The 16,149-nt window shown below is 38.6% G+C and overlaps 1 protein-coding gene across 3 annotated transcripts; it reads right to left on the reverse strand.

The window, feature by feature from the left end:
• Nucleotides 1–826: 826 nt before the first annotated feature.
• Nucleotides 827–15,889, reverse strand: psmd14 (proteasome 26S subunit, non-ATPase 14). 3 transcript variants are annotated; one of them, XM_034195204.1, is made up of 11 exons: nucleotides 15,789–15,889; nucleotides 13,570–13,630; nucleotides 10,600–10,671; nucleotides 10,408–10,527; nucleotides 10,237–10,307; nucleotides 5,476–5,626; nucleotides 5,203–5,310; nucleotides 4,681–4,755; nucleotides 4,466–4,591; nucleotides 1,169–1,231; nucleotides 827–999 (listed from the first exon to the last, which is right to left on the reverse strand). In XM_034195204.1, exons 2-11 carry the CDS (start codon nucleotides 13,615–13,617, stop codon nucleotides 901–903), a joined length of 933 nt encoding a protein of 310 aa, XP_034051095.1. In that variant the 5' UTR covers nucleotides 13,618–13,630; nucleotides 15,789–15,889; the 3' UTR covers nucleotides 827–900. The 3 variants fall into 3 exon arrangements, with proteins under 3 accessions (XP_034051095.1, XP_034051103.1, XP_034051108.1); XM_034195212.1 differs by having other exon boundaries at nucleotides 13,570–13,625; nucleotides 15,781–15,872; XM_034195217.1 differs by having other exon boundaries at nucleotides 13,570–13,625; nucleotides 15,784–15,870.
• Nucleotides 15,890–16,149: the final 260 nt, after the last annotated feature.

The following is a 16,149-nucleotide window of genomic DNA, read 5'->3' on the forward strand; positions in this document are numbered from 1 at the left end:
ACCCACCTAGTATAAAAGTGTTACATATGGGGCCTTCAGAAGATGGACACTGTTTTGTGATGGTCCCAGGCCTGGTTTTCACGTGACCTTCAATAAATTCAAAATGAGGAATATATCAATGTGGTTCTTTGTAAGGGGCAGTAAATTACATAACGAACTGGGAGAAATTAGTCTGATTTTAATTTTAGGGAGAAGCAATGGCTCTCACAAAAAGTATAATCCCATTGCTCATATAGTTAATGAACTAATTCAAGTCAAAGAAGGAGCCACGGATATAGACGTGGATTAAAATCAAGTTTGTGGAATGCTACACTATGCACTGATTAACTGTCATTTACTGTTTTTGATATGTAATTTTGTCTTTTTAGTGTCATTTTTAACTGTTTCTGTTGTATTTATTTATCTTGTGCCACGATTTTGTATTGTGTGCAAATAAATATATTGAATTTAATCGATTTTTCCTCTAAATGAAATTTTTCCACCATGTTCAGTCAGATCAAAATCCTGAGTTATATTCTTCCCAAAACACTGATAAATGGAACCACATACAATACCCCAGCGCATACTCCTGCCCAGGTGGAATTGGCCCATGCTATACTGTATTAAGGTGCAGTCAATCAGTTACTTTATCAAGATAATGGAGATTTCCACGCATGATTTAAGGATGTGGGTAAAGAAACAAAAGCATTGGATACAACTGTGTAACACACCGCCGTCATTTATTTGTATGAAAACCCAAAGAATATTAACACTCAAAATTCCTCCAAATTCCTTAAAGAATAAAGCAAGGCAGCACAAATTAAATCATTCTTTAACCAGACACAGATGGTTTCATACTAAATTTATTGTTTATAAAAAAAAAAAAGTGTGAAATATTAACACTTGTACATAACAGGCACATTACTGGAAAACTACAGTATCCAACATGGCAGCGAGACACTGCACAATGTTAGATGTCATTAAAACATCCACGTGCTCCTCCAAGTGCCTCTTGGGATCCTGTAAGAGCAGCAAAGGATCAGAAAGTGGATTTAAAAATAGTGTCAAATTAACTGTAACAACTAGAAAACTAACACCTCACTGGCACTCAAGAAACTGTCTGTCCTGCAGAAACTGCAGCAGCACTTTGTAATTTCAAATCAAGAATACAACAAAATCATTTTGTTACCTGTTTTCCAACATTCTTGATTGCCAGCTGCTCCGGGGTCATCTTGTCCTCTTCTTCTACAGCCTGAAGTAGCAACGTGACAGTGTCTCAGTATGAGCATCTCTCACATTATCAAACAATGTGTGCGTGTGGATACATTTTGTAAAACACTGTACACTTGTACAACTCCCTATCTTTAACAATGAACAAATATTAAAAATTCACAACTCTGTCAAAAAAAAAAAAATCAAACTTCTTTCATATTAGAGCATTATGGGGATGTATCCTTTATCAACTGACTAAGTTTGATCGGGATCTGATCCAAATTACACATTTTGTGGCAATTTAACACTGAAAACCCCATTTAATGTAAATTTTGCATTATATCTTAATCAAAAGTGCCCCAGTCACTCATTTTTTCCTGTTATGGATTTGGCTACACCACCAAAATTGAATGGAGGTTCCAATTTTATGCCTGTTTGTCTATTTTCCAGTTATCAGTCGGAAACCAAGTGACAAAAAAAAGTAATGAGAAACTGTCCACAACAAAGATAACCAATGTTCTATGAAAATTATCTGAGAAACAATTCAGAAACCAAAAAAAAAACAAAACAAAAAAAAACCATGACACCACCACAAAAAAAACTTCAACTCAAGCACATGAACTAAATACATGCTACTGACATTTGATCACATCTAATAGCTTATGAAAAACCACTTCTAAACAGGACTTTGACCTTGAAATTTTTTTCCAAGGTAAAATTTTGTGGAATTCGAAATTAGTGTTGGTGGAGGTTTTTGTTTTGAAGATTCAGATGTATTTCTATTAGAAGGTGATATATGACTATTTTGGATTTGCCTGAAAAAAAAATTTTGGTGAAGGCCCAGGGGTATACAGAAAAAGCCCCTGATGAAATGAGTTCCAGAAAACTGACACATTTTGGTTGACTCTAAACAGGGGGTGCTGCAAACCCCCACTTTTGCCTGAAGTGATCCTGAGGCATTTCTCACCTGCACCCTCGACATTCCCAGCTAGTTTATGCAGGATATGGAACTGAGAATGTTAATTTTCTATACACTACAACATATATGATTAGAAACACGGCGCCTTTTTTGTTTACTGAAGTGAGGTTCAGCTGTATGAACCCTTTTCTGATCACTCCACAAATGTGTAATATCGTGTACTCATCCCTTTGTTTAGTTACGCATTTCAACAATGGATGTCATACTGTCTTGTTCACCAATGCAAATTTCAAGAAAATAATCTGTAATTATCTGTCACTCAAGCTCTGCTCATGGAAACTGTGGTGAGAGTCTGGAGCCAAACATTTAGTCTTCCTGACCACCGGTCAGCATTTCCACTACTAAGTGACAAGCAAAAGGAAAAACTTATGAAACGCAAAAACAGCTGAACCCCACTAAAATGGTCATCTGACCGTTAGTAGACATACAGGGCTGCTTGATTTTATTTCATCAACTGATGAGGGCACACAGACATACGAATGTTATGTCCAACTTGAGCGCTATCTACATTCTTGCACTTTCATTATCCCACATTCATTTAAAGTGCCACAGTATTGGGATTGCTAATGGAATCATATCATGGGGTAACCTACAACCCCAATTCCAATGAAGTTGGGACAATGTATAAAATGTAAATAAAACACCACAATGATTTGCAAATCCTCTTCAACCTATATTCAATTGAATACACCACAAAGACAAGATATTTAATGTTCAAACTGATAAACTTTGTTATTGTACAAATATTTGCTCATTTTGAAAAGGATGTTTACCACTGTGTTACATCACCTTTCCTTCTGACAACAATCAATAAGTGTTTGGGAACTGAGGACACTAATTGTTGAAGCTTTGTAGGTGGAATTCTTTCCCATTCTCGCTTGATGTACGACTTCAGTTGTTCAACAGTCCGGGGTCTCCGATGTCATATTTTGCGCTTCATAATGCGCCACACATTTTCAATGGGCAACAGGTCTGAACTGCAGGCAGGCCAGTCTAGTACCTGCACTCTTACTACGAAGCCACACTGTTGTAACATGTGCAGAATGTGGCTTGGCATTGTCTTGCTGAAATAAGCAGGGACATCCCTGAAAAAGAAGCTTGGATGGCAGCATGTGTTGCTCCAAAACCTGGATGTACCTTTCAGCATTGATGGTCCATCACAGATGTGTAAGTTGCCCATGCCATGGGCACGAACACAACCCCATACCATCACAGATGCTGGCTTTTGAACTTTGCACTGGTAACAATCTGGATGGTCTTTTTCCTCTTTTGTCCGGAGGACACGACGTTCATGATTTCCAAAAACAATCTGAAATGTGGACTCAGACCACAGCACACTTTTCCACTTAGCGTCTGTCCATTTCAAATGAGCTCAGGCCTAGAGAAGGTAGTGGTGTTTCTGGATGTTGTTGATGTATGGGTTTCGCTTTGCATGGTAGAGTTTTAACTTGCACTTGTAGATGTAGTGATGAACTGTGTTAACTGACAATGGTTTTGTGAAGTGTTCCTGAGCCCACGCGGTAAGATCCTTTACACAGTGATGTCGGTTTTTAATGCAGTGCCACCTGAGGGATCGAAAGTCACGGGCATTCAATGTTGGTTTTCGGTCTTGCCGCTTACATGTAGAAAGTTCTCCAGATTCTCTGAATCTTCTGATTATATTATGGACTGTAGATGATGGAATCCCTAAATTCCTTGCAATTGAACATTGAGAAATATTGTTCTTAAACTGTTGGACTATTTTTTTTTTTTCTTTCCACAGTTTGTGGTGTATTCAACTGAATATAGGTTGAACAGGATTTGCAAATCATTGTATTCTGTTTTTTTATTTACATTTCACACAACGTCCAAACTTCATTGGAATTGGGGTTGTAGTTTTGGATGTTGAGGGCAAAAACCACAAAGGGTATACCTAGGTAACCCTAAACTATCCACCAAAATACTGAAACTTTCTGGAATTCCTTTCTTCACAGATCGACATCAATCAAAATGAAGCTGGGCCATCATTGGTCACCAAAGCACTGGGATATCTCAACTTCAAAACCTAACTTTTTAAGAATGACTATTTGATTTCAGGATCATGATGTTCGGGATTTTAATATATACCCATTGACCTTCCACCAAAAACCCACCACCTGAAACTTAAATAAATAAATAAAACGGCCTCTTAACAGTGAACATCAGAATCCTTCATAAAAAGCACATTGGGGTTTTTTTCAGTCTTCTATCTTAGTAATTCCTGCTAAGGGAGGGAGTAAGACTATGAGAAGTTATGGAATCCTTCAGCAGCTTTACTTTGTTGTAGTTCTTGGCGAGCTCCAGCATCTCTTTGACAATGGTCTCGTTGAGCTTGCAGTGCTCACTGTAGTCCTGCAGGGTCAAACCCTCCATCCAGCTCTTCTTATGCAGGTTCAACAGCATCTAAAAAGAGTATAACTCATGTTTCACGTCGCTCTTCAACAGTGTCAACTAACAAAAAAAAAAACCTTTATGGTGAGAAAGACTCAAACCTTTTGCTCCAACTCGTTTTTCCTGTAATTGATGGTGATGGAGTAGTAGTGTCTGTTCAGCCCGTGAATCAAAGCCTGAAAACACCATCATCTCAGAATTCAACACCTCAAACAATCACACATACAACGTCTTGAGAAGTAATTAGCTGAGAAATATCCATTTTAATGGGTAAAATCCTGCATTTTATTATGTAATAGTCTGTCACATTTAATGTTTTCTGATTCTGTTTGGATCTTTTTTCCAAAGTCAAAGTAAAGAAGATCATTTCATATCATGGAGAAAATATAAAAATATAATGTATGTAAAATAACGAGCTAACCAGTGACCTGAGGTCACCGTGTCTCTTTGGAGGATCCTTTTGTACCTTGAATCTTTAACGCCCTGCTTCTCTTACTTTTAGGCCACTACTTCCCCAGAAACATATATAAATTCTAACTTGCCTTGTAAGAAAAACTCAAAAATATCTGGCTCAGAGATGAGGACATCATACAAACCAAACAACCATCACCAAACTACATTACCTGGATAGACGGCTTGTTCAGATGACCCAGGTTGGATGTGGTTTGTCTTGGTTCATGACCCAACACCATCATGTTGGCGTTGATCAACCTGAATGCATCGATAACAACCTGTAGAAGACAGGTGTCACAAAATCAATAAAACATGGACACTGAAAATTATTCTGAAAGCTCTTCATAATAGAAATATGATACTAAATTAATTCTTATCTATAGGAAGTACACTGTGCACATATAACTAAAACCAAATAACAGCAGCAGTCACATGATCCTCACCTTTCCTTTGACACTCTGAATGGGATCGACTACCACTGCAACAGCTCGCTCTGACAGGGCCTCAAAACTCTGCTGAGTGTTGATGTCCACCCCAGATAGCCAACAGCCAAAACCAGGGTGACTATGGTACCAGCCCACCACCATCTCAGGCCTGAAGAGCACCATGGGTGAAGGACAGACAGAATGGTTAGACAAGATGTTGGGATTAACATCACTAGATACCCAATGTGTTCTGAGAAACCTGCGTTGGTGAGAACCCAAAATTCCAGAGTTGCACGTACAGTAGGTTTTATGCAGTTAAGGCCCTGTCATGCCATGACAATATAGCCAGCGTATCCTGACCGTATAAAATAAAATAAAAAAAAACGCTGGCACAAGTCCAATAAGTTAAGGGTAAGTTTTTTATAAGTTAAGAGCAAGTTGACACTTGTGGATGTACATCCTAATAAGCAGAGCTCCTCAAAAAATTTGGGCATGCTGAAAATTTTCAAAGAGTACCAGCGTGTGACTCACACGTCCCGCACATGCTGGACATCAGTTGTAGGTAAGTTCTGTGATTGTTGGCAGACATTTCTTGTAATATACTCATCCGTCCATTAATGCTGGCCACTGATTGGCTGAAAGCTGCAGTCTGTATGCAGAACAACTGTTTCATTCACACATGGAAAAATATAAAGTCTGACCTGTTCATTTCAGTCCAATTCACCATCACAGACAGACATGAATCCACATAAAGCTCCTGATTTTTGAAAATGACCTTGGAAAATCCCTTAATTCGAGGCTGGAAACGCAGCATTTTAAAGCCTGTCCCTCAGTGTTTTTTTCTGCTGCAGGTGCATTTCTCATGCCTGTGCCGTGCGCTCTGATCACACAGAAGTGCTGTGATGATTAAACTTTTAAACCCGTCGCTGTGGTGTGGTCATCAGACGACCTAAATCGATCGATCAGGGTGATCACGCCTGATTAATGCGCTGTTTAAACATTTAAAGTGCTGTGGCTGTCGGTGATCACCACATCGACAGGTCACACAGCACTTCCTTCAGATCACACCTGATCGCGGTCGACTGGGACTTTAAAAGTTTAATTCATCAGTGTTTCATTATTCAGGCCTGTGTTGACCTGATCAGAGGACCTGAACGCCGCCGCTCGGCGCTTTCAGCTCCGCTGATCAGGAAGCAGCCGCTCAGCAATTTAAAAGTTAAAAGAGACACAACCCTCCATTCATTCAAGGCAGCGTTTTCCACAGACAATCCACTCATCAGCGTTCTGCACACAATTAAAATGGTTCACCAAGATTAAAAAAAAAAAAAAAAAAAAAATAATAATAATATTTTATTATTCTGTTTCTGATTCGCACCACACGGTGCAGTACCGATCCAAACCAGTGGATGCAAACGGGCTGCCGGCAGTTGCTGGATAATTGTCAAGGTGTGATGGCTGCATTAATTTATTAGATGTACGCCAGTGTGTGCAAGAGTTTTTAATACAGCCAACATACGCAGGCTAAATCGTCAAGGTGTGACCAGGCCTTTACTCAGAGACATTCTGCAGACCCACTGAATCCAATAATCCACTAGCATAAAACCTAATTTAAGAAGTAATTTAATAACTTCCTGCAGATTGTTGACAAGCGCTGACTAAGAATATCATTCTAAAATAATTTACTGTAAATATATAAAACAAATCGTGACTTGGTGTGAGGAATATGAGAGTCTCTATAACACATCAGGGCAGAATGTGATACTGCACTTGTAAAGCCCGTGTCACACATAGCAAGAATGTGCAGGATCCAGGCTGAAACGGCAAATATTACCATAATCGGACGCAGTCAAGGGGAAGAGATTCTACATCTAGTGACCACACTACTAACAGAAAAAATTTTAACCATTAGAGAAAAAATTACTCATAACCATTCCAAAGACGTATCGTTATCTTTGGCTGCTTTCAGTGATGCCGGTATGTGGTTAGACTCTCTCTCAGATTGTTCTGTCTGAGTTATTTTCATTAGTTACTTCATCCAAACCATCAACATGTCTATTACACCCCATTCCTACCAGGCTGCTCAAGGAAGCCCTACCATTATTTAATGCTTCGATCTTAAATATGATAAATCTCTATTAGTTGGCTATGTACCACAGGCTTTTAAGGTGGCAGTAATTAAACCATTACTTAAAAAGCCATCACTTGACCCAGCTATCTTAGCTAATTATAGGCCAATCTCCAACCTTCCTTTTATCTCAAAAATTCTTGAAAGGGTAGTTGTAAAACAGCTAACTGATCATCTGCAGAGGAATGGTCTATTTGAAGAGTTTCAGTCAGGTTTTAGAATTCATCATAGTACAGAAACAGCATTAGTGAAGGTTACAAATGATCTTCTTATGGCCTCAGACAGTGGACTCATCTCTGTGCTTGTTCTGTTAGACCTCAGTGCTGCTTTTGATACTGTTGACCATAAAATTTTATTACAGAGATTAGAGCATGCCATAGGTATTAAAGGCACTGCGCTGCGGTGGTTTGAATCATATTTATCTAATAGATTACAATTTGTTCATGTAAATGGGGAATCTTCTTCACAGACTAAGGTTAATTATGGAGTTCCACAAGGTTCTGTGCTAGGACCAATTTTATTCACTTTATACATGCTTCCCTTAGGCAGTATTATTAGATGGTATTGCTTAAATTTTCATTGTTACGCAGATGATACCCAGCTTTATCTATCCACGAAGCCAGAGGACACACACCAATTAGCTAAACTGCAGGATTGTCTTACAGACATAAAGACATGGATGACCTCTAATTTCCTGCTTTTAAACTCAGATAAAACTGAAGTTATTGTACTTGGCCCCACAAATCTTAGAAACATGGTGTCTAACCAGATCCTTACTCTGGATGGCATTACCCTGACCTCTAGTAATACTGTGAGAAATTTTGGAGTCATTTTTGATCAGGATATGTCATTCAAAGCGCATATTAAACAAATATGTAGGACTGCTTTTTGCATTTACGCAATATCTCTAAAATTAGAAAGGTCTTGTCTCTGAGTGATGCTAAAAAACTAATTCATGCACTTATTTCCTCTAGGCTGGACTATTGTAATTCATTATTATCAGGTTGTCCTAAAAGTTCCCTGAAAAGCCTTCACTTAATTCAAAATGCTGCAGCTAGAGTACTAACGGGGACTAGAAGGAGAGAGCATATCTCACCCATATTGGCCTCTCTTCATTGGCTTCCTGATAATTCTAGAATAGAATTTAAAATTCTTCTTCTTACTTATAAGGTTTTGAATAATCAGGTCCCATCTTATCTTAGGGACCTTGTAGTACCATATCACCCCAATAGAGCGCTTCGCTCTCAGACTGCAGGCTTACTTGTAGTTCCTAGGGTTTGTAAGAGTAGAATGGGAGGCAGAGCCTTCAGCTTTCAGGCTCCTCTCCTGTGGAACCAGCTCCCAATTCGGATCAGGGAGACAGACACCCTCTCTACTTGAACCATCCCTTAGTTATGCTGCTATAGACTTAGACTGCTGGGGGGTTCCCATGATGCACTGAGTGTTTCTTTCTCTTTTTGCTCTGTATGCACCACTCTGCATTTAATCATTAGTGATTGATCTCTGCTCCCCTCCACAGCATGTCTTTTTCCTGGTTCTCTCCCTCAGCCCCAACCAGTCCCAGCAGAAGACTGCCCCTCCCTGAGCCTGGTTCTGCTGGAGGTTTCTTCCTGTTAAAAGGGAGTTTTTCCCTTCCCACTGTAGCCAAGTGCTTGCTCACAGGGGGTCGTTTTGACCGTTGGGGTTTTACGTAATTATTGTATGGCCTTGCCTTACAATATAAAGCGCCTTGGGGCAACTGTTTGTTGTGATTTGGCGCTATATAAATAAAATTGATTGAAATTGATTGATTGAACACAGCAAGTGTACCTCGTCCGCACCTGCACCATGGCAACCGAAGCGTATGTAGACAACAGGTAGATGACACAGACTGCCGTCAGACAGCCATAAAAGGCGCTGAACACTGCCCAATGTCCAAACATCTGGGTGGCAAAAACGGGACCAGAGTGGGAGGGAGCGCTGTGTCACTCATGCGCATGTGCACGTGGGGCTGGAATGATCACTCAGCTGTGTGTCTCTGTGTTCATAATGGTGGCATGAGCCACTAAGTGTGCGCGCAGGGCACACATGCCACTGGACACCTTTGCTGAAAGTTTCCTAGCAGTAGGTCAAGCAGTCCCACCATGCGTCAGATGCAGCCTTTCCAGTGAACTTTATTTTTTTTTTTTTCTTTCAAACAAGTATATTGCACATTTGTTACATGGGTGATTCTTAGACTACGGGCACTTATTATGTCCTTTGATCATATTGTATGAAAAACAGAAAAAAGGGGAAATTTCACACTTTTATAGTTATCTTTACAATGAAAGTGTGTTAAGAAATTTGTTCTAGTAGTCTATGATGACTTTTTCATTTCTGTCTTTGGGCTTCAGGACACAAGGTTGGATAGGACAGGAAGCGTTGCGCGCGGTGATAGTTCCAAACAGCACCGCTATACTAAAAATTTCTGGGGAGAACTCTGGTTTCCTATCTATTAGCAATCACGTACACTTTCACCAATTATTCTGTCTACTGCCACCCATTGTTCATAACAAATTTCCAGCAGAACAGAAAAAAAAAAAAAAAAAAAAAAAAGCATTTTCACAACATCTTGCAGTGTACATTCCAAATACAACAGCCACAAGAGAAAGCATAACAAGGCTTCTCAAATTTACCTGCCAGTCTGCTTTAGCATGTCCAACATCTTTGCCTGGAACACAGGGTCCACGGCCTCAACGCTCACACCCTGCAAGATGGAATATCATCATTTAATAAAAAGACAAATGCAATTTTCACTTTTATGCACAGCCACTGACATCAATATGGAAATTCAGAGGAATACATACCGTTCCTGACTGTGGCATGGCAAATACGTCAATCACTCGTACTGTGTAGTCATCAACAAATTCTCCCAGCATCAACCCCATGACCTCCATTGGTACACCAGCACGGCCGTGCTTCAACATCTACAACCACAGCAAGCACGCTACATGAAGGAGCCGTCTGAAAAACATTCTGTTCCCTTGAAGCATGATTACCTTCAGCAGTGCCAGGGACGAAATGTACACTTGCTCTGCTGTGTCCACTGCTGGTGCATCTGTTGGGGGGCCCTGAGCAGTCAAAACAAAACCAGCATGGATTAATCAATTCAGCCTTTTGCAAATACAGTTTATATGAGTGGTGGGAACTGATTCACAAGTTACAAAAAAAAAACAAATCTATTTTATGAATGATAACTGTAGGGGTAGGAATGCAGCTGCTGGCCACCGTTAAGTAGCACCATATATTTCTGCCTTTACTCCAGTGAGCCAGTAATGCCATTTTTATTCAAGTACATTTGCCATATGGCTTAGTTACAGCCAATCACAGACAGACAGACAGCACGCAGTGCAGCTGCAGCTCCTAAGCTGTGCTGTGAGATGAAACAGAATTTTGGGACCAGGTTAACCGCAACACACCACAGAACAAGAAGCATCAAGCGTTAAATTCAGGCTATATCTAAACAGTTTTTACTTTTTTTTTTAAACGTTTCACCATTATCACAATGTGCTTTCCTGTTTCATCATAATTATTTTGGCACAAATACAAAGTGGTTTAGTGCAGCACAGCAAGTGTGCATATGCATCACAATGGGGTGCACATAAATGAATTTAGAATCAGTGAATGAGAGTACACAGATGCAAATATTGCTGAGCTGTGAAAGAATGTATTGGAAATAAATTCATTATGATCATTATAAATACTCTGATTTGAAAAGTACCAAGGAGTCAGAGTGAGAACCAAACTATAATTAATAAGCACAATTTACGAGCAACACTGAATGCATCAGGAAACTTGCTGCAGTGTTTCCGTGTTTGTGTTTTACAGCTTAACCGCTGTGAAAAATCAGAAAATAACGTTTTGTTTTTCTGATTAGGGTCATTCCATATGAAATCACCAAAGGTCCCAGTTTTATGGTTTTAGAATTGCCTGGTTTTGATATATTTTGTAGCTCATGTTAAGAGAATAAGAATGGTCTTGGCGGCAGGTCAATATCTTGTTTTGTTTAGATTCTATGGAGGTTTTAAAAAGGGGGCGTGTCCGTGTTAACACTGTTCCGTTTCTGACCATGTTTACTTGGCCATGAATCAAAAACTAGAAAAGATATTAACTTGATATTTTCAGAATTTGTTTATTCTGTCTTAAGGTTTATGTAAAATGTACAGCTGAAGAAATTAAGCCCCTGGGGGCCACGCCATTAATTACCAAAAAATGGAATTGGAAAAAAATGTACCGAAAGTGTGCTGACTTTTTTGAATGAATGAATGATGTGCTTTTAAACTTATTTGCCTTGTCATGTAAAAAATGCTGTTTGGCATGTTGGTAGTACTAATGTTAGGCTTCCTTGGGATGAAAAGAACACCACCACAATGTCCTTAGATTTTGCAAAAAAAAAAAAAAAAAAAAAAAAAAAAAAAAAAAAAAAGTTCCTTTGGCGCCCCCTTTTGGGCATGTGGGCATTTTTTGATTTTTGTTTTGTTGGTCTCAAATGAAAGGTCTTCACTGGAACTTCAAATTAAACCTGGTACCAACATCTAACAAAGAGGCCTGATGGGAAAACAAGTGCCCTCTTTATTGGTAATCTTCAGTTTTCAGCTTAATCAAAATGTACATAAATGTACAGGAAATATATGACAGTCTATACGATAGCCATTCTGAAGTCCATCCAGCATGTATACACATACTTTGCTACATTATAAACAATGTCTGTATCGCTGAATAAACAAAGCACAGTAACTAATGTGAAGCTAGCTGTACATAAGCTATGCTGATGCATGGACTAACTTAAGTTAGCTTGGGATCATTCTTAAAAACAAGGATGATCCCTGTCACAAGCAAACCTATGCAAGGTGAGTCTGAAGTCAACATTAAGGAAAAATTCCATTCATATGATTAATAACCACCTTTGCATGAACTTAAGTTAAGAGGGCACTTGTTTTCCCATCAGGCCTCTTTGTTAGATGTTGGTACCAGGTTTAATTTGAAGTTCCAATGAAGACCTTTCATACATCCAAATTCCATTATTGGTAATTAATTGCATGGCCCCCAGGGGGTTTATTTCTTCAACTGTACATTTTACATAAACTTTAAGACAGAATAAACAAATTCTGAAAATATCAAGTTAATATATTTTCTAGTTTTTGATTTATGGCCAAGTAAACATGGTCTCAAATGGAACACAGAGGGTTAACACGGACACGCCCCCTTTTTCAAACCCCCATAGAATCTAAACGAAACAAGATATTGAGCTGCCAACAAGACCATTCTTCTTCTCTTAACATGAGCTACAAAATATATCAAAACCAGGCAATTCTAAAACCATAAAACTGGGACTTCCCCTTATTTTGGATGATTTCATATGGAATGACCCATTAGTGAAGACCACCGCACTCTGTCTCCTCACTTTTTCCTCTTGTTTGTTTGCCTGTCAGCAGGATAACTTAAGCAGTAATGAAAGGATTTCAAAGAAATTTGATGAGCACATGGACAGTGTCTTAGAAAATGAGAGATTTTACACTGAATTTGATCTTGAAAATATTTTGAATCCAAGATCCGGAAGATACTTTAAGCAATGCGGCCTTGACAGAGATTTGGGTTCTCTGAGTGCCTTCTAGTTATCACTGAATCACCACTACAAACTCCAAGCATAGCACACTATGACACAACAAACAGGAGGGTTAAGGCAACATGGATGCAGAGTAGCAGTGTGACCTTTAACACAAACAGACAAAATAAAATTTGGCTAAAATCAAACAAATGTTCATTTAATAAGGTTTACTGCGCATATTATGTACCTATGTTCCACTTAACTGAATCATGCATCCATGCTGTATTTATGCTGTTCATTCAAAAAGGGGTGGAGTTTTTCTACCCAACCAATGGGAGGAGTCAGTAAAAGTTAGGGCAGCCACTGAACAGAAACAAATAATGTCTACCGCCAACAACTCTCCATATAAACGTAATGTTACCTGGCCAAGCCCTGGCATGCCACCTCCAAGCCTCAGCAGCCGGTCCATGATGGAATCTGTTAACCAACACAAACGTGAGTAAGTCATCACTTAGCAGCATGTTGTAGACACAGTGGTGTCAAAAGTACACACATTTGTTACTTAAGTAGAAGTATAGATACTGCAGTTTAAAAACACTCTGGTAAAAGTTGAAGTATCAACTTGACCTCTTTACTCAAGTAAAAGTGAAAAAGTATGTGCTCCAAAACCTACTTAAAGTATAAAAGTATAAAGTAACCTTTAAAAAAAAAAAAAGGTAGATGCCACTATATGAATTGAAAGCTTAATTTAAAAACTGATTCGTTCTACATGTGGCCCAAGACCCAAAACCCAAAATTACCCCCCAACACCACCTGCACAAAAATGTTTAAATTCTAGAAGCTCTGAAATGCAATCTGGGACTATTCCAGACAGTAAACTGCAGTGAGTGCAGCATCCATTTAGTGAAGTGGGAAAAAAAAAAAAAAAAAAAAACACAACTTTCCTTATTCAAATTCATTCCAGTAGTATTCTGCTCTTACTAGGATGTAGCAGTTTTCTAGTTTGGCAGATAGTTCTGGAGGAAATCACTGAAGAAATGAACACATTATGCTGCAACTGCATAATGCTAAGTTTTAACATTGAAAATGTCATAGACATGCTAACGCGTTAGCATCGCTCCCGTTTTTAAGTTATAAAATACATCCAACTGTTTCAGAAGACCATAACAGGTCAGTTTAACAAAGAAAAGGTAAATAATACTCACATAAGTATGCTCTTTAGGGTTTTAGCAGGGGAAAATTAAGCGAAAGAAAGAATAAACGAAGCAATGGTCGTAGCATTGCTTCAATCTGCGAACTACTGCTTCGATTGGTTCACGGTTCACAGCAAAGCCGTGCTGCAGAAAAGTTGATTACAGGCGCACATGACGTGAAATATATATATAAACATTAAACTGAAGCCAAAAGTAACGAGGCTGTTTGTTTTAAAAATGTAAGGAATAGAAAGTACAGATACTTGTGTGAAAATGTAATGAGTAGAAGTCAGAAGTAGGCAGAAAAATAAGTAATGGAGTAAAGTATAGATACCTAAAAAGTGTACTTAAGTACAGTAACGAAGTATTTGTACTTCGTTACTTGACACCTCTGTGTAGACAGAATTAGCAGAAATCATAAGACTGAATGACTGATAAGTGTCTTTGGGTGTCCTTTCAGCAGGTAATAATAAACAGAGTCCTGCTTGTCTACAATCAACAGTTTACCCTGAAATTGCTGTTTCAAGTTCATAATCATGTGCATTTTAAAAGTACAATGTGCAATAATACAAGTACATGCATTTTGCCCAAATTCTCCCAGGCCATACAACATGGAAATAAACAATAAAAATAATACCAATTTACAAGCCAACCTAAAAATAAAAAAAACATGCTAGACAACCTAAAAACCATAGAAAAAATGTAATAAATGCAAATTAATAAAAACGTGAATAAAACAATCCACAGCAACTACATTAATTTAATGTTGCTGATGAGCAATGTTGGACAAAAAGTGAAAAAAAGACGACAATGAATCAATTACCGTTATGATTACTCTATTAAACTGAACTAATGGCGTAAAGACATCCTAAGGATACGGTTTTTAAGATGTAGATCGGATCGTTTTTCGAATCAGAAAAAAAAAACAAAATCCTCTACTACATTGCTTTCATTTGTTTTTATAACTTAAGCAATGAAAATAAGGAATTTTTGTCCGTGGTCCTGAATGAAAACATCGTAAACAATGTTTCAGATTTTAAAAAGCGAAAAAAAAAAACACGATTTAATACATCAATCATTATTATTATGATTGCTCTATGACACTGAACTAAAAGCTTAAACACATTCTAAATGATTCTGTTAAAAATAAGTACTTAGCTTCACTCGGCTAACACGGCGATAACATGCATGTACCTACACAATATTATCAACCGCCTCTTAATCTATTGGAAATAACGTTACGTTAACATGTCTCGCTAGTGACAACTGTAATAATGATAAAAAATAAAATAAAAACACTCGTGTGACTGAAGCTACATGCTATTAGCCTGCTCATGCTGTAGCTACCACAACTACAACCCAAATTATTAATCAATCTGGTCGTACTTTCATGCAGTTCTATACGGAACTGACTGTAAATTTGTCTGAAATCTCATTACCTGCTGTTCAGTCTTTGGAGATTATCAAAACCGTTTTTCCATGTGAACGAAACAATCCAACAATGAATCAGCCAGAATTTTAGTTTGGAAATCTGCTTCCGTCGCATTGATGATGTCACTGGACGTTGCGATGGCATTTCTAAAGTCAAGACACAAGGGGGCGCGACAGTCATCCATCCATCGAAGAACCAGCTGTCCTCAACACAGATAAGGGTGACGGCGCGGGGGACAATTTCAAAGATTCCAATCCACCTAACCCGCATGTCTTTGGATGTGGGAGGAAACCGGAGCACCCGGAGGAAACCCACGCAAACACGGGAAGAACATGCAAACTCCACACAGAAAGGCCACGGGAATTGAACCCATAAC

The sequence above is a fragment of the Thalassophryne amazonica genome, chromosome 2, assembly GCF_902500255.1.
Source record: "Thalassophryne amazonica chromosome 2, fThaAma1.1, whole genome shotgun sequence".
Taxonomy (NCBI): Eukaryota; Metazoa; Chordata; class Actinopteri; order Batrachoidiformes; family Batrachoididae; genus Thalassophryne; species Thalassophryne amazonica.

Excerpts from the sequence above, each read along its gene's own strand:
- psmd14 (XM_034195204.1), bottom strand. The coding sequence starts at position 13,617 with ATGGACCGGCTGCTGAGGCTTGGAGGTGGCATGCCAGGGCTTGGCCAG. Across the intron at positions 10,528-10,599 it reads CGTCCCTGGCACTGCTGAAG|ATGTTGAAGCACGGCCGTGC; the intron begins GTAATCATGCTT and ends CTGTGGTTGTAG. Across the intron at positions 1,000-1,168 it reads TCAAGAATGTTGGAAAACAG|GATCCCAAGAGGCACTTGGA; the intron begins GTAACAAAATGA and ends CTGCTCTTACAG.